This window comes from Oncorhynchus mykiss, chromosome 7 (assembly GCF_057628025.1).
Source record: "Oncorhynchus mykiss isolate SJ-2025 chromosome 7, ASM5762802v1, whole genome shotgun sequence".
Lineage (NCBI taxonomy): Eukaryota > Metazoa > Chordata > Actinopteri > Salmoniformes > Salmonidae > Oncorhynchus > Oncorhynchus mykiss.
Genome location: NC_143028.1, coordinates 67,138,996 through 67,161,956, shown reverse-complemented (window position 1 = coordinate 67,161,956; position 22,961 = coordinate 67,138,996). Strand labels below are relative to the sequence as shown.

Sequence of the window (22,961 nt, the reverse complement as noted above, 5' to 3'; positions counted from 1 at the left end):
CCGAAACATAACAGCTCAAATCAAATTTTATTGGTCACATACACATGGTTTACAGATGTTATTGCGAGTGTGGTGAAATGCTTATTCTTCTAGATCTGACAGTGAAGCAGCATCTAACAGGTAAAATCTAACAATTCCACAATAAAACCTAATACACAATCTAGTAATGGAATGGGATAAGAATATATAAGTATAAAATATATGAATGAGCAGTGACAGAGCGGCTAAGATGCAAAAGACAGTAAAGAATATAGTATACACATATGAGATGAGTAATGCGAGATGTGTAAACATTCTTAAAGTGGCATTATTGAAGTGACTAGACGTTTATTAAAGTGGCCAGTGATATCAAGTCTGTAGGTAGGCTGCCACCTCTCTGCTAGTGGTGGCTGTTTAACAATTTGATGGCCTTGAGATTGAAAAACAGCTTCTATCTCTCTGTCCCAGCTTTGATGCACCTGTACTGACCTCGCCTTCTGGATGGTAGCGGGGTGAACAGGCAGTGGCTCGGGTGGTTATTGTCCTTGATTATTTTTTTTTGCCTTCCTGTGACATCGGTTGTTGTAGGTGTCCTTCAACAAGTAGTTTACCCCCGGTGATGTGTTGTGCAGACCGCACCACCTTCTGGAGAGCCCTGCGGTTGAGGACGGTGCAGTTGCCGTAGCAGGCGGTGATACAGCCCGACAGGATGCTCTCAATTGTGCACTTGTTAAAGTTAGTGATCGGTGACAAGCCACAGTTTTTCAGCCTCCTGAGGTCTGTGTGCGTTCACCATTTCAGTTTGTTGGTGATATGTACACAGAGGAACTTAACACTTTACACCTTCTCCACTGCTGTCCCATCGATGTGGATAGGGGGTTGCTCCCTTTGCTGTTTCCTGAAGTCCATGATCATCTCTTTTGATTTACTGACATTGAGTTAGAAGTTATTTTCCTGACACCACACTCCGAGGGCCCTCACCTCCTCCCTGTAGGCTGTCTCGTTGTTGTTGGTAATCAAGCCTACCACTGTAGTGTCACCTGCAAACTTGATGATTGAGTTGGAGGGGTGCATGGCCACTCAGTCGTAGGTGAACAGGGATTACAGGAGGGGGCTGAGAACGCACCCTTGTGTGGCCGCAGTGTTGAGGATCAGCAAACTGGAGATGTTGTTTCCTACCTTCACCACCTGGGGGTGGCCCATCAGGAAGTCCAGGACCCAGTTGCACAGGGCGAGGTCGAGACCCAGGGTCTCAAGCTTAATGATGAGTTTGGAGGGTACTATGGTGTTGAATGCTGAGCTGTAGTCAATAAACAGCATTCTAACGTAGGCATTCCTCTTGTCCAGATGGGATGGGGCAGTGTGCAGTATGATGGGGATTGCATCGTCTTTGGACCAATTGGGGCGGTAAGCAAATTGGAGTGGGTTTAGGGTGACCGCTAGGGTGGAGGTTATATGATCCTTGATTAGTCTCTCAAAGTACTTCATGAGGACAGAAGTGAGTGCTACGGGGTGATAGTCATTTAATTCAGTTACCTTACTTTCTTGGGAACAGGAACAATGGTGGCCATCTTGAAGCATGTGGGGACAGCAGACTGGGATAGGGATTGAGTGTGTCCGTAAACACACCAGCCAGCTGTGCTGCGCATGCTCTGAGGATGCGGCTAGGGATGCCGCCTGGGCCGGCAGCTTTGCGAGGGTTGACGTATTTAAATGTTTTACTCACATCGACCACGGAGAAAGAGAGCCCACAGTCTTTGGTAGCGGGCCGTGTCGGTGGCACTGCATTGTCCTCAAAGTGCGCAAAGAAGTTGTTTAGATTGGCTGGAAGCAAGACGTCGATATCCGCAACAGGGCTGGTTTTCTTTTAGTAATCCATGATTGTCTGTAGACCCTGCCACATACGTCTCGTGTTTGAGCCGTTGAATTGCGACTCCACTTTGTCTCTATACTGATGCTTTGCTTGTTTGATTGCCTAATGGAGGGAATAACTACACTGATTGTATTCTGTCATCTTGCCATGATTAAATGCGGTGGTACATGCTTTCAGTTTTGCGCAATATTCTGCCATCAATCCACGGTTTCTGGTTTTAATAGTCACAGTGGGTACAACATCTCCTATACACTTCCTTATACACTTGCTCACTGAGTCAATGTTATTGTCTGAGGCTACCCGGAACATATCCCAGTCCACGTGATCGAAGTGATCTTGAAGTGTGGAATCCGATTGGTCAGACAGCGTTGGATAGACTTAAGCACGGACGCTTCCTGTTTTAGTTTCTGCCTATAGGAGGGGAGCAACAAGATGGAGTCATGGTCGGATTTGCCAAAATGAGGGTGGGGGAGGGCCTTGTATGCATTGTAGAAGGTAGAGTAGCAATGGTCGAGCGTGTTACTCGCTCGTGTACTGCAATCGATATGCTGATAGAATTTAGGTAGCCTTTTTAACAAAGCTGATTTGAGAACATCCCCAGCTACAATATACGCAGCCTCAGGATATATGGTTTCCAGTTTGCATAGTCCAGTGAAGTTCCTTGATGGCCGTCTTTGTATCCGCTTGCGGGGGGATATACACGGCTGTCACGATAACGGAGGAGAGTTCTCTTGGGAGATAATACGGTCGGCATTTGATTGTGAGGAATTCTAGGTCAGGTGAACAAAAGGACTTGAGTTCTTGCATGTTGTTACAATTACACCATGAGTTGTTAATCATGAAACATACTCCCCGGCCCTTCTTCTTACCGGAGAGATGTTTATTCCTGTCGGTGCGATGCGCTGAAAATCCCATTGTTCCTGTACGGACTCCGACAGCATGTCCCAAGCTAGCCATGTTTCCGTGAAACAGAGTATGTTACAATCTCGGATATCTCTTTGGAAAGCAACTCTTGCCCTGATTTCATCGACTTTGTTAACTGGGGACTGGACATTCGTGAGTAGTATACTCGGAAGCGGTGGGTGGTGTGGGCGCATCCGAAGCCTCACTAGAAGACCGCTCCGGCACCCTCTCCTCTGGCTGCATTGTTTTGTGTCGGCCTCTGGAATCAGTTCAGATGCCCTGGGAGGTGCAGACAAAGGATCCGCTTTGGGAAAGTCATATTCCTGGTCGTAGAGTCTGGTTGTGGTGGTAAATTGACATCTCTCTGATATCCAATAGTTCTTCCTGGCTGTATGTAATAACACTTAAGGTTTTCTGGGCTTTTATATAAATATATATAAATATATTTATATTTATATATATATATATATTTATATATAAATATAAATATATTTATATATATATATATATATAAATATATTTATATATATATATATATATATAAATATAAATATATTTATATATATATATATATATAAATATATATATTTATATATATATATATATATATATATATATATATATATATATAAATATATATATATATATTTATATTTATATTTATATATATATATAAATATATTTATATTTATATATATATATTTATATATATATATATATATATAAATATATTTATATTTATATATATATATTTATATATATATATATATATATAAATATATTTATATTTATATATATATATAAATATATTTATATATATATATATTTATATATATATTTATATATATATATATATATATATATATAAATATATTTATATTTATATATATATATAAATATATTTATATATATATAAATATATAAATATAAATATATTTATATATATATATATATATATAAATATAAATATATTTATATATATATAAATATATTTATATATATATATAAATATAAATATATTTATATATATATATATAAATATAAATATATTTATATATATAAATATAAATATATTTATATATATATATATATATAAATATATATATAAATATAAATATATTTATATATATATATATAAATATAAATATATTTATATATATATAAATATATATATTTATATTTATATTTATATATATATATATATATAAATATATTTATATATATTTATATTTATATATATATTTATATATATATATATATATATATATATATATATATATATAAATATATATATATATATTTATATTTATATTTATATATATATATAAATATATTTATATTTATATATATATATTTATATATATATATATATATATAAATATATTTATATATATATTTATATATATATATATATATATAAATATATTTATATTTATATATATATATTTATATATATATATATATATATAAATATATTTATATTTATATATATATATAAATATATTTATATATATATATATTTATATATATATTTATATATATATATATATATATATATATAAATATATTTATATTTATATATATATATAAATATATTTATATATATATAAATATATAAATATAAATATATTTATATATATATATATATATATAAATATAAATATATTTATATATATATAAATATATTTATATATATATATAAATATAAATATATTTATATATATATATATAAATATAAATATATTTATATATATAAATATAAATATATTTATATATATATATATATATAAATATATATATAAATATAAATATATTTATATATATATATATAAATATAAATATATTTATATATATATAAATATATATATTTATATTTATATTTATATATATATATATATATAAATATATTTATATATATTTATATTTATATATATATATATATATATATAAATATATTTATATTTATATATATATATATATATATATAAATATATTTATATATATATTTATATATATATATATATATAAATATATTTATATATATATATATATATATATATATATAAATCTTCTATATATATCTTCTATATATCTTCTATATATGTATTTTTGGGGTAGGGAGTGGTGGTAGTGGTGGGGGGGGGGAATTGGAGTGGTGGGGGGGAATTGATGAAAAGTGCGCAGACTCAGTGTGTCACTCATTGAGCTATGAAAGTGAGATGCGAACAGATTTTCTCCCTGTGTGATTACTAAATAATGGTATGTTACTCACATCTGATCAGAGGCCTTCTGCTCTCTTTTAAGGTCCTTACTACTGAAAGTGTCTGTTCCAGGTGCGTAGAAGTCAAAATAACAATACTGGAAGAAATAGAGACCTGCACGCTGTCAAAAAAAGGAATAGATCCAAAACTGAGGCCTGAGGATATTTATTGAAACAACATGGTGCCCAAAGAACATAGCATAGTACAAACAAGTGCAGAAATAACATGTGAAAACAAAACCCATGTTTCTCATATCGAAAATAATGACACAATGCATCTCTACGTGTCCTACAAATAGAATATGGGAGTTCAGAGCGTGATGTCAGATATGTCATATCAGAATGAGTTCTACATCCAATATCCAAAAAGTGTGAAGTTAAATGTAATGTGTTGTATTGAGGTGTGAATATCAGGGACAGGTTTTTGTGCGGCACGTGCAGAAAATAGTGTTTTTGAGTGTCAACTGCAAAGTTCAAGGAGTTGGTCTGATGGTGCCCTCTATCATCGGCCTCCCCCCACGCTTGCAGGAACAATAGAGTAGCTACATTTTCTGTAGGCAATGAATCGCTCAACAACCCTTGTCACAGCCCTTCCAATCAAGCCCAATCTACTACTGCTGCTCCCGCAACCCTGTGGTCATGAATCCTTCATGATGTCTGTCTTTGTCAGTGACGTTGTGACACTGCAGTAGGAGGGGTATACAGGGTCACAACCACATGTCGATTACATAAATACATGATCTCACATTGACTATTTTGTACTTTGAAGTTCATGGGAAAGGAAGAAGTTCAAGCAGTTGTAGGATCTGACTTGTAACCTTTTAATCTGTTGTTCTCTTTCCCATCCTCTATTCTTATCACCCCCTCTAATTCCATCCCTCCACCTCTTGTTCCCATTTCCCTATACACCCCCCCTTTCAAAGCAAGTGAGGATGTGTCAATAAGGAGAGATCAAACTTTTTAAAACCTATCTTTCTCTCTCAGACCTCATGGGAGACAGTGGGGAAAAAGAAACCCCTAGCGAAGGAAGGCCCTGCGGAGGGCAAGGAGAACCGGGAGAAGAGAGGAGGAGAGAGGGAGGTCAGCAGGGGCCGCGGGGGAAGCAACCGGAGAGGCAGAGGGGCCAGCAATCGCAGCCGCCAGGGGGAGAGAGGTAGGGGGCCACGGAGTCTCTCAAATTCTATCCATATGTTAATAAACAAGGCATTATAACACTGCCTAATTGATCACCTAAGAGCCAGGGTGAATGATTAGTCAAAAGATTTCAGTTGTTTATTACAGTTCTACACCTTTCAAACCAATATGTTTTCCCGACAACTTTAGCATCCCACCAACTTTTTCCGCCTTTATATCTGAATGGTGTTGCCGGTATCAAGGCCTAAACTTTTATTTCCGCGAACCGATCTAGTCATGATTGCGGTAAAGGCCTGCCTTCGGCTTAGTATCAAATGTAGCCGTAATGTTGAGACGGGATTGGCACGCACTATGCTCTTTAAGCGCTTGATGGTTGCTAGGCAGCTGACGTTACTACTATCCTCTAAACTTTGCGAGGCATGTCACTAAACCTATTTGTTTGCATTGCCCACCACATGTACTGTTTTCTTAGCCACAACTGGATGGCTCCATAGAGAATAACTGGGAATAAATGACAGAATTACGAGAAATATGGGAATAAAGTAGGCAAATGTCATTGAAGGCATCAACTTGTTGCTTACTGAAACTGTCTTCCAATTATTATAATATATTTGAAGCAATAGTCTGACGTGTGGTCAACTATTTTAGCACAGTTTCCTGCCGCTTTGAGACAAGCGTGGGGACTTGTCTTGATAAATCCATACATTTCAGATTTTTCTTTTCACTCATTCGCTGTTTGGCTCTTGGTTAGGCTACAATTAGGCTGTGGAAATGTTAGTTAAGTTGAGGTGCGTTCTGCTCATGATCATCTTGTCTAGTTGGCTCATTCATTAGCACTGATCAGAACATTTTGCCAGCATGTTATGTAGTTTAACAAGTGGATAATTTTGCTCTTGACTTGCAGTTGTAGCCTAGGTCTACTCCCAACCAAAAGCCTGTGACTTGTCTTAATCAACCAATGGGATTTTGTTTAACTGACTCTCCATATGTATATTTGGTTAATTCTCTGGCTGGGCAAATAAGTGGAGGTGGTTTAACTCATCTATTCCTTTGCTCATCTATCACTGATCAGAAACATTTAGCATTCAATAATGTAGCCTAAATAAAGTTTAGACATAGAGGACCAAAAAAAGCCAATCAATCGACGGATTTAAAAAATATATATTTTTTATTTTATTTTATTTATTTGTAATAATGACAATTACAACAATACTGAATGAACACATATTTAACTTAATATAATACATCAACAAAAATCAATTTAGCCTCAAATAAAATGAAACATGTTCAATTTGGTTTAAATAATGCAAAAACAAAGTGTTGGAGAAGAAAGTAAAAGTGCAATATGTGCCATGTAAAAAAGCTAACGTTTAAGTTCCTTGCTCAGAACATGAGAACATATGAAAGCTGGTGGTTCCTTTTAACAGGAGTCTTCAATATTCCCAGGTAAGAAGTTTTAGGTTGTAGGAATTATAGGACAATTTCTCTCTATACGATTTGTATTTCATATACCTTTGACTATTGGATGTTCTTATAGGCACTTTAGTATTGCCAGTGTAACAGTATAGCTTCCTTCCCTCTCCTCACCCCTACCTGGGCTCGAACAAGGAACACATCGATAACAGCCACCCTCGAAGCAGCGTTACCCATCGCTCCACAAAAGCCGCGGCCCTTGCAGAGCAAGTGGAACAACCACTCCAAGTCTCAGAGCGAGTGACGTTTGATACGCTATTAGCGCACACCCCGCTAACTAGCTAGCGATTTCACATCGGTTACACCAGCCTAATCTCGGGAGTTGATAGGCTTGAAGTCATAAACAGCTCAATGCTTGAAGCACAGCGACGAACTGCTGGCAAAACACACAAAAGTTATGTTTGAATGAATGCTTACGATCCTGCAGCTGCCTACCATCGCTCAGTCAGACTGCTCTATCAAATCATAGACTTAATTATAACATAATAACACACAGAAATACGAGCCTTAGGTCATTAATATGGTCGAATCCGGAAACTATAATCTAAAAAACAAGACGTTTATTCATTCAGTGAAATACGGAACCGTTCCGTATTTTATCTAACGGCTGGCATCCATAAGTCTAAATATTCCTGTTACATTGCACAACCTTCAATGTTATGTCATAATTACGTAAAATTCTGGCAAATTAGGCGGCCCAAACTGTTGCATATACACTGACTCTGCGTGCAATGAACGCTAGAGAAGTGATACAATTTCACCTGGTTAATATTGCCTGCTAACCTGGATTTCTTTTAGCAAAATATGCAGGTTTAAAAATATATACTTCTGTGTATTGATTTTAAGAAAGGCATTGATGTTTATGATTAGGTACAGTCGTGCAACGATTGTGCTTTTTTTCTCAAATGCGCTTTTGTTAAATCATCACCCGTTTGGCGAAGTTGGCTGTCTTTGTTAGGAAGAAATAGTCTTCACAGAGTTCGCAACAAGCCAGGTTAGTAGGCAATATTAACTAAATATGCAGGTTTAAAAAGATATACTTGTTTATTGATTTTAAGGAAGGCATTGATGTTTATGGTTAGGTACACATTGAAGCAAGACAGTCCTTTTTTGCGAATACGCACTGCATCGATTATATGCAACGCAGGACACGCTAGATAAACTAGTAATATCGTCAACCATGTGTAGTTAACTAGTGATTATGATTGATTGTTTTTTATAAGATAAGTTTAATGCTAGCTAGCAACTTACCTTGGCTTCTTACTGCATTCGCGTAACAGGCAGTCTCCTCGTGGAGTGCAATGTAATCCGGTGGTTAAAGCGTTGTACTAGTTAAGGTTGCAAGATTGAATCCCCGAGCTGACAAGGTAAAAATCTGTCATTCTGCCCCTGAACAAGGCAGTTAACCCACTGTTCCTAGGCCATCATTGAAAATAAGAATGTGTTCTTAACTGACTTGCCTAGTTAAATAAAGGTGTAAAAAAATTAAATTTTAAAAACGGCCAAATCGGTGTCCAAAAATACCGATTTCCAATTGTTATGAGAACTTGAAATCGGCCCTAATTATTTGGCCATTCCGATGAATTGGTCAACCTCTAATATAGATGACTCCAAAAGCCAGCGGAGGTTGTGAAATGACTCGCATGCTTTTGAAAGTATAGATTGACGATGAAGATACTCTCAATGTAAGACCCTATGCCTGCTCCCGACAAAGCGGAGTGAGGGTAGGAAAGAGAGAAAACGTGGATCAAAAAAGTGGAAGTTGTGTGGGGAAATATTTTTGGATTTTATTCTGTTACATTATATTCTTATGTGTTGACTGTGATCAGGGTAGCCTAAGTGAGTCCTCTGTTAAAATAACTATTGATTTCATGAGCATGGCGTAGGGTGCACAGACCAGTAACATAATTAAACTCAAAATATGCCTTTCTATTCTTTTGAAAATACATTTTATTAGTCTTATAATGTTTCTTAGGACCTGCCTAAAACACATGAATAATGGGTTTCTTTGTGATGGCATATATTTAATGCATGTATTAAAATAGACGTCCACCCACATCGCTCATGCCTACTCCCATTCCTGTACTTGTCGGCATGTGCATGGGCGATATAAAAGAATGTGGTAAAAATGGGACTGTATGATTTGGGCTCTATAAAACATTGCCAGCATTTTTTTTATAGCCAACATACCATATAATCTGTCTGTAAAGGTTACAGTTACTAAGTCCTGTCCCTTCCCCTCTCTCCCTTTTTCTTTCTGTCTCTCTGAGCAGTGCGGCCAGAGGAGAATGGTGTGGAAGCGGTCCCTGTGGACAGAGGGTCAGAGCGAGGCCGCAGGGGTGGGAGAGGGGGTAGAGGTGAGTGTCATTTAGTGGCACTTTCTCATATGTTCCAGTCAACACTCCCAGGTAACTTGTGGTATCTTAACTAAACACAATTTGTTTGGTTCCATGCTTTCTGTGTGTTGACCTAGTGCGTGTCTGTCTGTGTGTGTACTACAGTCGGATCTGGTGGCAGAGGAAGGGGCAGGGTGCCAGCGGGAAGCAGGTTCTCAGCCCAGGGAATGGGGTGAGTTATGGAATATACACACCTGCACATACCAACTCTTACACACACACACACACCTGTCTGGTTCCTCGTACACTGTTTTTTCTTACACCTAGACCCCTCCTCTCCTCAGGACCTTTAACCCAGCAGACTACACTGCAGAACAGAGGACAGGGACCACACAAGATGACTCCTGGGAGTCAGGAGCCATCAACAGCACAGACGGGACAGGTGAGGCCAGAACCATGAAACACTGGGCTTTTCAAAAATGTGTGCACACATCCACCAATTTCCCCAGGTGCAGAGTTGAAAAAATATCAACTCTGGATGTATTCATTGGTCAGGATGTGTTCATTGTTTTTAATGTTCCTTGTAGACTAGTGCTAGGGAAATGTCCCTGGACTTCAGTTCATATTCTAACGCCTCTCCATAAAGCCTCTGTTTCCCCCTTCATCTCTGACCTTCAATAACCTCTAACCCCTCACTGGTGTTCACCATGCAGTGGCCTGGAGGAGTACTCTGGAGGACTGGGCTGCTGAGGACTGGAGCGAGGATGTGAGTCTGAGTACTGGGGAGTAGTGGTCAGGGGGTGGAGGGAGCTGTGAGTCTTATGTTCACGTTTTGGAGATTTATCTTCAGATGGAACAAATACAATATACTAGTTCTCATACAGCGTTAGTTGTTTGTTGAAAAGGTTTATGCTAGTTGATATGGAGCTTTCCTTGAAGTGGACAGTGTTAGATTGGCCATTGTGGATTGTAATTTAACAAAACCATAGATTTGCTTGCATCTCACAACTCTGCCTATTGCATTTGTCACCAACTCCGTAACCCTCTCTCTGTCTTCCCTCAGCTCTCTGAGACCAAAGTGTTCACTGCCTCAAGTGCACCGGCACCTCAGAACCACATCATACCTGGGCAAAGGTAACTCCCTGCTCAACATCCGCACAACCAACAAGGGCACATTTCAACACTGATTTTGGTATTGTGTTTGTATATATATGGGCTCCCGAGTGGAGCAGGGTCTTAGGCACTGCATCTCAGTGCTAGAGGCGTCACTACAGACCCTGGTTCGATCCTAGGCTGTATCACAACCGGCTGCGATTGGGATTCCCATAGGGCGGCGCACAAAATATAGGACAATACTAGTGCCCAGCGGTGCACAAAACAACAGTTTTACCTTTTTGCCAGGTTTATTCCATGGAGTGATATGTTTGGCCCAGGTCTATACATGCACAATATCCTGGATGAATGGATCCTTCACCTGTAGACCGGGTTCTCATAGTGGCTGTGATGTGTATCTCTGTAGCAGGTCCCCATTCTGACTGTGTGTATGTGTATAATAGAAATAGTATTATTTTGTAATAATTGTATGTGTATCTCCTGTAGCCTGGACCATGCGTCTATGCTGCAGAAGCCAGTGGGAGGAGAAGAGGCACCCTCCTCTCAGAGCCTGGTCTTCACAAACTCCCACCATCACCCCGCCCGCAACGGGTCGGCCGTCGGCACAGGCAGTACCAGCTACGCACATGCCGCCCTGGTGAGCCATACCCTCCCACACACTCGTTTCCTTTACAGTTTTCAAATACATATTTCCTGTACATGATCACCATATTTTTCTTGTATTATCATAGCGCCCCATTCATTCTGAAAATATGTCTTAAACAATTTGCAAGCACCCCAAGCTAACTCTCTGTCTCGCTCGCTCCCTGCCAGTCGTCAGTGCTGGGGGCAGGTTTTGGGGACCTGGGTCAGTCTAAGAGGAGTCAGTCCAGTCCAGGGGCCCAGATCTTGGAGCAGCTGAAGGGCCCAGGCCTGGGTCCTCTCCCCTCCTCCCAGGCAGCCCCCCCTCCCAGCACACAGGGGACCAGCAGCACCTCGCTGGGGAGTAGACTCCCAGGGTTAGGAGTAGCGCCCCCGGTCCTCCCTCCGCCTTCCACTTCCAGCTGGGACATCAAGACCCCAGAGCCTAGCACCACCACCACCTCACTCACCTCCCACTTCAGCCGTGAGACACACACACACTTGTTTTTCTATTCTCGTGGGGACCTAAACCTCAAAATCCTATTTTCCCTAACCTTAACACCTAACTGCTAACCCTAATTGTAGGCCTAACCATAAACCTAACCCCTAAGTTTAAAATAGCCTTTGTCCTAGTGGGGTACGTGGGAAGAATCTTCCTTGTTTTACTGTCCTTGTGTGGGATTTCACATCCCCACAAAGATAGAACAACACCCACCACACACTCAAACACTTTTTATCAGATTTAATTAGAGATTTATCAAATTCATCTATCATTTCAAATACCTGGCATATGGCTTCAAAAAATAAATGACCATATGTCTTCATGTGGTGTTTGTGTCCATATGCCTGGCTGATCTGTGTTTGTGTGTTTTTGCCCTCCAGGGGAGTTTAGACTGCAGCCTGAGCCGTCCCTGGTGCTGAGCCATCTAGTCCAGAGACACGGCGCCCCCTCTCTGCCCCTGGCGCGCCAGTCCAGCCCCCCGCCAGCCCAATCCCCCTCCCCCAGCCAGGGACCCCCCCTGGCCGCCATCGGTGCCAAGCCTGCCCCCAGCGCAGGGCCGGACCCTCAGGGCAGCAGCTCGCTGCAGCAGCAGCACCGCGTTCCTCAACTAAAGGCTCAGAAACGAAGGATACCTCCCACCTCCAAGGTAAGGAACCAAAGTCAAGTCTTTCCTCGATTCCCTGTGTGAAGTCACGGAATCAAAGACGGGGGAATCAAGGAAAGTCTTCAGAGATTCACCCAGTGTGCAGGTCAGTAATGGTCAACCTTTGCTATTAAGGCTCTTAGCCTAGTTCTAAATCAAATCAAATGTCACATGGGATGAATACACCAGGTGTAGACCTTACAGTGAAATGCTTATTTACGAGCCCCTAACCAACAATGCAGTTAAAAAAAAAAATACAATTAAGAAATAAAAGTAACAAGTAATTAAAGAGCAGCAGTAAAATAACTATAGCAAGACCATACACAGGGGGACACTGGTTAGTCAAGGTAATTGAGGTAATATGTACATGTAGGTAGAGTTATTAAAGTGACTGCATAGATGATGATAACAGAGAGTAGCAGTGGAATAAAAGGGGGGGGGGGGGGGGTTGCAAATAGTCTGGGTAGTCATTTGATTAGTTCAGGACTCTTATTGCTTAGGGGTAGAAGCTGTTTAGAAGCCTCTTGGACCTAGACTTGGTGCTCTGGTACCGCTTGCCGTGCGGTAGCAGCGAGAACAATATATGACATGGGTGGCTGGATTCTTGGGCAATTTTTAGGGCCTTCCTCTGACATCGCCTGTTATAGAGGTCCTGGATGGCAGGAAGCTTGGCCCCAGTGATGTACTGGGCCGTACGCAATACCCACTGTCGTGCCTTGCGGTCGGAGGCCGAGCAGTTGCCATACCAGGCAGTGATGCAACCCGATGGTTCAGCTGTATAACCTTTTGAGGATCTGAGGACCCATGCCAAATCTTTTCAGTCTCCTGAGGGGGAATAGGTTTTGTCATGTCCGCTTCACGACTGTCTTGGTGTGCTTGGACCATGTTAGTTTGTTGGTGATGTGGACACCAGGGAACTTGAAACTCTCAACCTGCTCCACTACAGCCCCGTCGATGAGAATGGGGGCATGCTCAGTCCTCTTTTTCCTGTAGTCCACAATCATCACACGGCCAGGTCTTTGACCTCCTCCCTATAGGCTGTCTCGTCATGGTCGTTGATCAGGCCTACCACTGTTGTGTCATCTGCAAACTTAATGATGGTGTTGGAGTCGTGCCTGGCCGTGCACCCCTGAGGGGCCCTTGTGTTGAGGATCAGATTAGCGGATGTTGTTACCTACCCTTACCACCTAGGGGTGGCCCGTCAGGAAGTCCATGATCCAGTTGCAGAGGAAGGTGTTTAGTCCCAGGTCCTTAGCTTATTGATGAGCTTTGAGGGCACTGTGGTGTTGAATGCTGAGCTGTAATCAATGTATAGCATTCTCACATAGGTGTTCCTTTTGTCCAGGTGGGAAAGGGCAGTGTGGAGTGCAGTAGATATTGAATCATCTGTGGATCTGTTAGGGCGGTATGCAAATTGGAGTGGGTTCAGGGTTTCTGGGATAATAGTGTTGATGCGAGTCATGACTAGCCTTTCAAAGCACTTCATGGCTACAGATGTAAGTACTACGGGTTGGTAGTCATTTAGGCAGGTTACCTTAGTGTTCTTGGGCATAGGGACTATGGTGTTCTACTTAAAACATGTTGGTATTACAGACTCAGACAGGGAGTGGTTGAAAATGTCCGTGAAGACACTTGCTAGTTGGTCAGCGCATTCTCGCAGTACATGTCCTGGTAATCCTTCTGGCCCTGCGGCCTTGTGAATGTTGACATGTCTACAGGTCTTACTCACATCGGCTGCGGAGAGCGTGATCACACAGTCTTCCGGTACAGCTGGCATAAAAGTAATTTAGCTCATCTGGTAGGCTCGTGTCACTGGGCAGCTCTTGGCTATGCTTCCCTTTGTAGTCTGTAATAGTTTGCAAGCCCTGCCACATCCGACGAGCGTCAGAGCCAATGTAGTACGATTCGATGTTAGTCTTGTATTGACGCTTTGGCTGTTTGATGGTTTGCCGGAGGGCATAGCGGGATTTCTTACAAGCTTCCGGGTTAGAGTCCCACTCCTTGAAAATGTCAGCTCTAACCTTTAGCTCAGTGCGGTTGTTGCCTGTACTCTATGGCTTCTGGTTGGGGTATGTACTAGAGGTCGACCGATTACTCGGAATGGCCGATTAATTAGGGCCGATTTCAAGTTTTCATAACAATCGGAAATCTGTATTTTTGGACACCGATTTGGCACTCTTTTATTTTTGTATTTTTTTTTCCACCTTTATTGAATATTTTTAACTCGACAAGTTAGTTAAGAACACATTCTTATTTTCAATGACGGCCTAGGAACGGTGGGTTAACTGCCTCGTTCATGGGATCTTCACCTTATCAGCTCGGGGGATTCAATCTTACTGTTAACTAGTCCAAGGCAATAACGGCCTGCCTCTCTCGTTGCACTCCACAAGGAGACTGCCTGTTACTCGAATGCAGTAAGCCAAGGTAAGTTGCTGGTAAAACTAACTTATAAAAACAATCAATCAATCATAATCACTAGTTAACTGCATATGGTTGATGATATTACTAGATATTATCTAGCGTGTCCTGCGTTTCATATAATCTGACTGAGCATACAAGTATCTAAGTATCTGACTGAGCTGTGGTAGGTAGAAGCAGGCGCGTAAACATTCATTCAAACAGCGTTTTGCCAGCAGCTCTTCGTTGTGCGTCGAGCATTGCGCTGTTTATGACTTCAAGCTTATCAACTCCCGAGATGAGGCTGGTGTAACCGAAGTGAAATGGCTGGCTAGTTAGCGCGCGCTAATAGCGTTTCAAACGTCACTCGCTCTGAGTCCGTGGTTGTTTCCCTTGCTCTGCATGGGTAACCCTGCTTCGAGGGTGGCTGTTATCGTTGTGTTGCTGGTTCGAGCCCAGGGAGGAGCGAGGCTAGGGACAGAAGCTATACTGTTACACTGGCAATACTAAAGTGCCTATAAGAACATTCAATAGTCAAAGGTTAATGAAATACAAATGGCATAGAGGGAAATAGTCCTATAATTCCAATAATAACTACAACCTGAAACTTCTTACCTGGGAATATTGAAGACTCCTGTTAAAAGGAACCACCAGCTTTCATATGTTCTCATGTTCTGAGCAAGGAACTTAAACGTTAGCTTTTTTACATGGCACATATTGCACTTTTACTTTCTTCTCCAACACTTTGTTTTTGCATTATTTAAACCAAATTGAACATGTTTCATTATTCATTTGAGGCTAAATTGAATTTATTGATGTATTGTATTAAGTTTAAATAATTCAGTATTGTTGTAATTGTCATTATTACAAATAAAAAATTATTTAAAAAATCGGCCGATTTAATCGGTATTGGCTTTTTTGGTCCTCCAATAATCGGTATCGGCGTTGAAAAATCATAATCGGTCGACCTCTAGTATGTACGTACGGTCACTGGGGACGACGCCATCGATGCACTTATTGATGAAGCCAATGACTGATGTGTTGTAAATACCATCAGAGGAATCCCGGAACATATTCCAGTCTGTGCTAGCAAAACAGTCCTGTAGCTTAGCATCTGCATCATCTGACCACTTTTTTAAATTGATTTAGTCACTGGTGCTTCCTGCTTTAATTTTTGCTTGTAAGCAGGAGTCAGGAGGATAGAATTGTGTTCAGATTTGCCAAATGGAGGGCGAGGGAGCGCTTTGTGTGTGGAGTATAGGTGGTCCAGAGTTTTGTACACCAGCTGTTATTTACAAAAATACCTAGTCCGCCGCCCCTTGTCTTACTAGACACCGCTGTTCTATCCTGCCGGTGCAGTGTATGACCAGCCAGCTGTATGTTGATAACGTTGCCGTTCAGCCACGACTCCGTGAAGCGTAAGATATTAGTTTTGAATGTCCCGCTGGTAGTTTAATCTTCCACGTAGGTCATTGATTTTATTTTCCAAAGATTTCACGTTTGCTAGCAGAATGGAAGGAGGTGGGGGTTTATTCAATCGCATACGAATTCTCAGAAGGCAAACTGCCCTCCGGCCCCTTTTTCTCCGCCTTCTCTTCACGCAAATGACGGGGATCTGGAGCTTTTCCCGGGAAAGCAGTATATAATTCGCATCGAGCTCGTCACTCGTTAAAGGAAAAAAAGGATTCTGCCAGTCCATGGTAAGTAATCTCAGTCTTGATCTCCAGAAGTTATTTTTGATCATAAGAGACGGTAACAGCAACATTATGTACAAAATAAGTTAAACAATGCCAAGAAACGAACAAAAAAACACAATTGGATAGGAACACGTAAAACGTCAGCCTTCTTCTCCGGCGCCATCTAACACACCTGATTGATCTAATCAATGTCTTGATGCTTAATTTGATCAATGCCCAGCATTGTAGCGCACTGCTCTAAACTAAGAAGCTAAGGGCGTTTGAGGGTATTGGGGATCAAGATAAGCAAATCTTTGCAGATCCTTACACAGGCTGATCTTCTCAGATGCAAGGATTGTAAATGATAATGTTACCGACAGTATGCCCACTCTGAGTGAGAGCTTTCCCTCCCCTCCTGACCAGATCCCTTCGTCGGCGGTGGAAATGCCCGGCTCTGCCGACATCCCCGGTCTCAACGTTCAGTTCGGAGCACTGGACTTTGGCTCGGAGGCCACCCTGCCGGACTTTGGCCCCGTGGAGACATGTGTCAGCGTGGCCTCCAGGGCCCCCGCCCCACAGAGCCAGACCAACCTCTATTCCAAACCCCTCAGGTGGGTCACAATTTCCACCACAGGTGTATTCAGTTAGGTTAAATGTTGCAGATAGAAGAGTAACGAGTTTACGTGATTCCCCTTTGTGCCTGATAGAAATGTTGTGCAGAACAGATAGACAATCCTATGTTATTCTATGTCTAGCTATATGTATTCTGTTATGTTGCACTCTCCTGAACAGATCAAAGGGGTGGCCAACAGACTGAAGACCATGCAACCACACCCCTTGGACTAGAAGTCTATTTGAATACTTTATACTATGTACTTGTACTTATGGCATGTTTATAACTAAAACCTTCTTCTCTGTTTGTCACCAGTGAATCTATGGGCACCCCTCTTTCTATTCCCCTCCCTCTGTCCTCCTCTGAGCCCATCTACCACTCCCCGTCGGTGGCCATGCCCAGCCTCGCCCCCTCCGCTATGGGTATGGTCAGCTCCTCCACTCCCTCCTCCTCTATTTCCTCCTCAGTGCCCTCCTCCTCCTCCACTTCTCCCTTCGTCTCACTGGGAAGCGGTTATGACTGTGGGCCTGTGGCCCCTCACTCACGCCTGGCCTTCTCCCAGAGCAAAGAGGCCCCCGGACCAATCATGGTGAGTCGATCTAACATTGAAGGCCACCGGAGTCGTAGTCGTTCGGCACCAAACGGACTGAAACATGGAGGAACGACCTGAACTTGTCCAATAAGAAGCGTTTGTTTTTATTTTCCGTTGCAAAACGTTTTGCTACGGTGTGCACTAATGAATAAGACCCTTCCACACTGTCATGGCTTGTGTAATTGTGAGACGCACCAGTTGTTGTTGTATGATAAAATAATTTCCCACTGTCGGATAATAAAGATAAGTTGACTTGAGTGAAGAATACAAACTTGGTCGTTTGCTCGTCTCAACAGAACGGTCTGAACAGTGTGAGGACGTCTGCGATGGACAGTAAGTAACACATTTCATTAAATCAATCATTCATTCAGTGCTGCTACTTTTGTAGTTAAATTGTGATTGTTTCTCCGTCTCTCTTTCTTCCCAGCTTCATCAGCCTCCTCCACTCCAAAGCCAGAATCTCCCTCTCCGAGCATCAGTACCAGCAGTGCTCCTGCCCCCTCTGCCCTCATGCCCTCCTCCATACCCCCCCACAGCTCAGCACTTCCCAGTCTGCCACATGACATGCCCTCTGCCAGCTTGGCCACACTGAGCAGGTAACACACACATCTACTCACTTTTCCCTTGACGTCTTTGGATGTGTGCTTGTATTGACATGAGTGAGAGGCAATTTATGCATACAGAATTCAAGTTTGCCACTATAGGCTACAAATGCAGTTAACTTCTAGTATCTATTGAGATGAATATACTTGATTGTGAATATATCTAAATCAAGAGCAGAAGGCAAGTGGTGTGTATATATAAATGAATGAATGTCCTTTATACAGTGCATTCGGAAAGTATTCAGGCTCCTTCCCTTTTTCCACATTTTGTTACGTTACAACCTTATTCCAAAACTGCTTAAATACTTTTTTCCCCTTATCAATCTACACACAATACCCCATAATGACAAAGCAAAAACAGGCTTTTAGACATTTTTGCAAATGTGGATTTTTTTTAAAACTGATATCACATTTACATAAGGTTTCAGACCCTTTACAGAGTACTTTGTTGAAGCACCTTTGGCAGCGATTATAGCCTTGAGTCTTCTTGGATATGACGCTAGAAGCTTGGCACACCTGTATTTGGAGAGTTTCTCCCAATCTTCTCTTCTCAAGCTCGGTCAGGTTGGATGGGGAGTGTGGCTGCACAGCTATTTTCAAGTCTCTGTTTGATCGGGTTCAAGTCTGGGCTCTGGCTGGGCCACTCAAGGACATTCAGAGACTTGTTCTGAAGCCACTCCTGCATTGTCTTGGCTGTGTGCTTAGGGTCGTTGTCTTGTTGGAAGGTGAACCTTCACCCCAGTCTGAGGTCCTGAGCAATCTGGAACAGGTTTTCATCAAGGATCTCTCTGTACTTTGCTCTGTTCATCTTTGCCTTAATCCTGACTAGTCTCCCAGTCCCTGCTCCTGAAAAACATCCCCACAGCATGCTGCCACCGCCATGCTTCACCATATGGATGGTGCCAGGTTTTCTCTGGGTGTGACGCTTGGCATTCAGGCCAAGGAGTTAAATCTTTGTTTCATCAGACCAGCGGATTTTGTTTCTCATGGTCTGAGTCCTTTAGGTGCCTTTTGGCAAACTCCAAGCGGGCAGTTATGTTCCTTTTACTGAGGAGTGGCAGCCATCTGGCCACTACCATATAGGCCTGATTGGTGGAGTGCTGCAGAGATGGTTGTCCTTCTGAAAGGTTCTCCCATCTACACAGAAGAACTCTGGAGCTCTGTCAGAAATTTCCCTGAACAAGGCTCTTCTCCCTCGATTGCTCAGTTTGGCTGTGCGGCCAGCTCTAGGATGATTCTTTGTGGTTCCAAACTTCTTCCATTTAAGAATGATGGAGGCCACTGTGTTCTTGGGGACCTTCAATGCTGCAGACATTTTTTGGTACCCTTCCCCAGATTTGTGCCTCCACACAATCTTGTCTCGGAGCTCTACAGACAATTCCTTTGGCCTCATGGCTTGGTTTTTGCTCTGACATGCACTGTCAACTGTGGGACTTTTTATATAGACAGGCGTGTGCCTTTCCAAATCATTAATTCTGTTTTTTATTTTTAATCAATTTGCAAGAAATTCTAAAAACCTGTTTTCGCTTCGTCATTATGGAATATTGTGTTTAGATTGGGGGGGGGAATCATTTAATCCATTTTAGAATAAGGCTGTAACGTAACAAAACGTGGATAAAGTTAAGGGGTCTTCTTCTCTCTACCTTGTAGTCATGGCAGCAGTAGTCATTCCTCAGTGCTCGGCTCCAGCTCTCTCACTGTGAGTATGGCTTAACACACACTCACACATACATTTATTTTAGAGAGGTCTATGCAGAGTACAATCTCCTCCTTAACTCTCTCTCTATCCCTCTCTTTGTAGTACACCAGTGTGGACAGTAGTGTGAGCTCTCTGGTGCCCTCGTCTGGCTCCTACTCAACTGGCCAGGCCCCGGCCCAGTCGCTGCACCAGGCCCAGTCGCTGCACCAGGCCCAGGCTCAGTCGCTGCACCAGGCCCAGGCTCAGTCGCTGCACCAGGCCCAGGCTCAGTCGCTGCACCAGGCCCAGGCTCAGTCGCTGCACCAGGCCCAGGCTCAGTCGCTGCACCAGGCCCAGGCTCAGTCGCTGCACCAGGCCCCGGCCCAGTCTCTGCACCAGGTCAACAGCAGCATGGCTCACATCATGGGCACCATGAGCCACATGAACAGTATGGTCAGTAGCATGGGTGGCACCAGCGGGCTACACGCCAGCCAAGCACTGGGGCTCAGCGCCAATGGAACCACAGCCCAATCAAACCTCTCCTCGGCCCCCAGGACCGCACCACTGCTCTCCTCCTCAACTGGTACTCACAAATATATTCGTGTACACACACACACACACACACACACACACACACACACACACACACACACAGAGTTAGCCAGAAACATGAAGCATACAAGTGAAACTGTATTGTCTAGAAGCAGTGTGTATCCTTGTATTATCCAGGTAAAGCTCATCCTAACCTGTCCCAGGGAGGGCCCCCACTACTACCCAACCAGTACATCATGGGCCCAGGAGGCCTGCTGCCAGCCTACCCGGTAATGAGTGAGTGTGTGTGTGTGCGCATTAGTGTTGCACGGTATACCACAACTTCGGTACTTTTTCAATACCACAACATAAAAAAATAGATTATTTTTTTACTTTCGGTACTTCTGTCAAATGTGTCTCACGTCATATACAGATTGAGAGGATCGTGTCTGTCTAGTAATTTGTCTGAATCTTCTTAAGGGGGCAGAAGTAAGCTAGTCAGTCTTCTTGCAAATGTGCCACTTTTGAAAAGCAAGCGACGGCATGCATTCTAATGAAAACATCATACCTCCACTTCCCACAACTTGACAGAACTGGCTCCAGTTCCATTTATGTCCAAATAGCCACTTGTTGTTAGCGTGTTCAGCCCAGTAATCCATCTTCATGAGGCGCAGGCACTTCATCCAGACAAAACTCGAAAAGTTCCGTTAGTCCTTTAGAAACATGTCAAACGATGTATGGAATCAATCGTTAGGATGTTTTTAACATAAAACATCAATAATGTTCCAATCAGAGAATTCCTTTGTCTTCAGAAAAGCATTGGAACGAAACCGAGGCTCTCTGCCAGACCACTGACTCAGAGGTCTCATGAGCCCCTCCTTTATAGTAGAATCCTCAAACCAGTTTCTAAAGACGATTGACATCTAGTGGAAGCCCTAGGAAGTGCAACCTCATCCATATCTCAATGTGTATACGGTAGGCCAAGCTTTGAAAAACTACAAACCTCAGATGTCCCACTTCCTGGTTGGATTTTTCGCAGGTTTTCGCCTGCCATATGAGTTCTGTTATACTCACAGACATCATTCAAACAGTTTTAGAAACTTCAGAGTGTTTTCTATCCAATACTACTAATAATATGCATATATTCGCATCTGGGACAGAGTAGCAGGTAGTTTACTCTGGGCACCTTATTCATCCAAGCTACTCAATACTGCTCCCCTGTCGCCAAGAAGTGACAGGGAGTCATTTTTTGGGGTATCTGTACTTTATATTTATATTTTTACTTTTATTTCACTACATTCCTAAAGAAAATAATGTACTTTTGACTCCATACTTGGCTATATATGTATTATAAGTGTCCCTGACACCCAAAAGTACTTGTTACATTTTGAATGTTTAGCAGGACTGGAAAAGGGTCCAATTCCCACACGTATCAAGAGAACACGTGGTCATCCTCTGATTTGGCCGACTTACTATACACAAATGCATCATTTGTAAATTATGTCTGAGTGATGGAGTGTGCCCCTGGCTATCCCTAAAATGTAAAATCAAGTATATTAAAATAAAAAAAAAACATGGTATACTTAAGTGTATTTTAGCAATTAGATTTTATTTTTATACTTAAGTATATTTAAAAAAAAATACTTTTGGACTTTTATTCAAGTAGTATTTTACTGGGTGACTAACACTTACATGAGTAACTTTCTATTAACTTTCTATTATCTATACTTTTACTCAAGTATCACAATTTTTCCACCACTGACTAAGTTTACATCTGTTGTTTATGAAGCATGTGACAAATAACATTTGATTTGAATATTGTGATACTAAATCTGGTTTCAGTAACACTAGTGTGCGTGCGTGCAACTGTCTCACCTGTCCCATAAACTACTTTCAAAGCATCTGTCTTTTGTTATCTGGACTTACGATTCCTCCAATTGACTGTACTTGCCCTGTGTGTATTCCACAGCAGATCTATGGCTATGAGGACCTCCACATGCTGCAGTCCAGACTGCCTATGGTGAGTCTCAACCCT

The 22,961-nt window shown here is 41.6% G+C and overlaps 1 protein-coding gene across 4 annotated transcripts in view; it reads left to right on the top strand.

Moving 5' to 3' along the window:
- The window catches only part of LOC110528452 (ubiquitin-associated protein 2), a 29,897-nt gene that overhangs the window by 2,834 nt on the left and 4,102 nt on the right, over positions 1-22,961 (top strand). For 2 of the 4 annotated variants that reach the window (XM_036984034.2, XM_090241812.1), the window contains exons 5-21: positions 6,000-6,168; positions 9,896-9,979; positions 10,124-10,190; positions 10,303-10,400; positions 10,672-10,724; positions 11,022-11,092; positions 11,558-11,708; positions 11,885-12,176; positions 12,575-12,840; positions 17,334-17,521; positions 17,839-18,112; positions 18,412-18,448; positions 18,543-18,711; positions 20,368-20,416; positions 20,519-20,978; positions 21,125-21,216; positions 22,896-22,946. In XM_036984034.2, the coding sequence (XP_036839929.2) occupies positions 6,000-6,168; positions 9,896-9,979; positions 10,124-10,190; positions 10,303-10,400; positions 10,672-10,724; positions 11,022-11,092; positions 11,558-11,708; positions 11,885-12,176; positions 12,575-12,840; positions 17,334-17,521; positions 17,839-18,112; positions 18,412-18,448; positions 18,543-18,711; positions 20,368-20,416; positions 20,519-20,978; positions 21,125-21,216; positions 22,896-22,946 (2,571 nt within the window). Of the gene's footprint in view, positions 1-5,999; positions 6,169-9,895; positions 10,031-10,123; positions 10,191-10,302; positions 10,401-10,671; positions 10,725-11,021; positions 11,093-11,557; positions 11,709-11,884; positions 12,177-12,574; positions 12,841-17,333; positions 17,522-17,838; positions 18,113-18,411; positions 18,449-18,542; positions 18,712-20,367; positions 20,417-20,518; positions 20,979-21,124; positions 21,217-22,895; positions 22,947-22,961 lie in introns of all 4 variants that reach the window. The other 2 variants (XM_036984035.2, XM_036984033.2) reach the window with 1 other exon arrangement.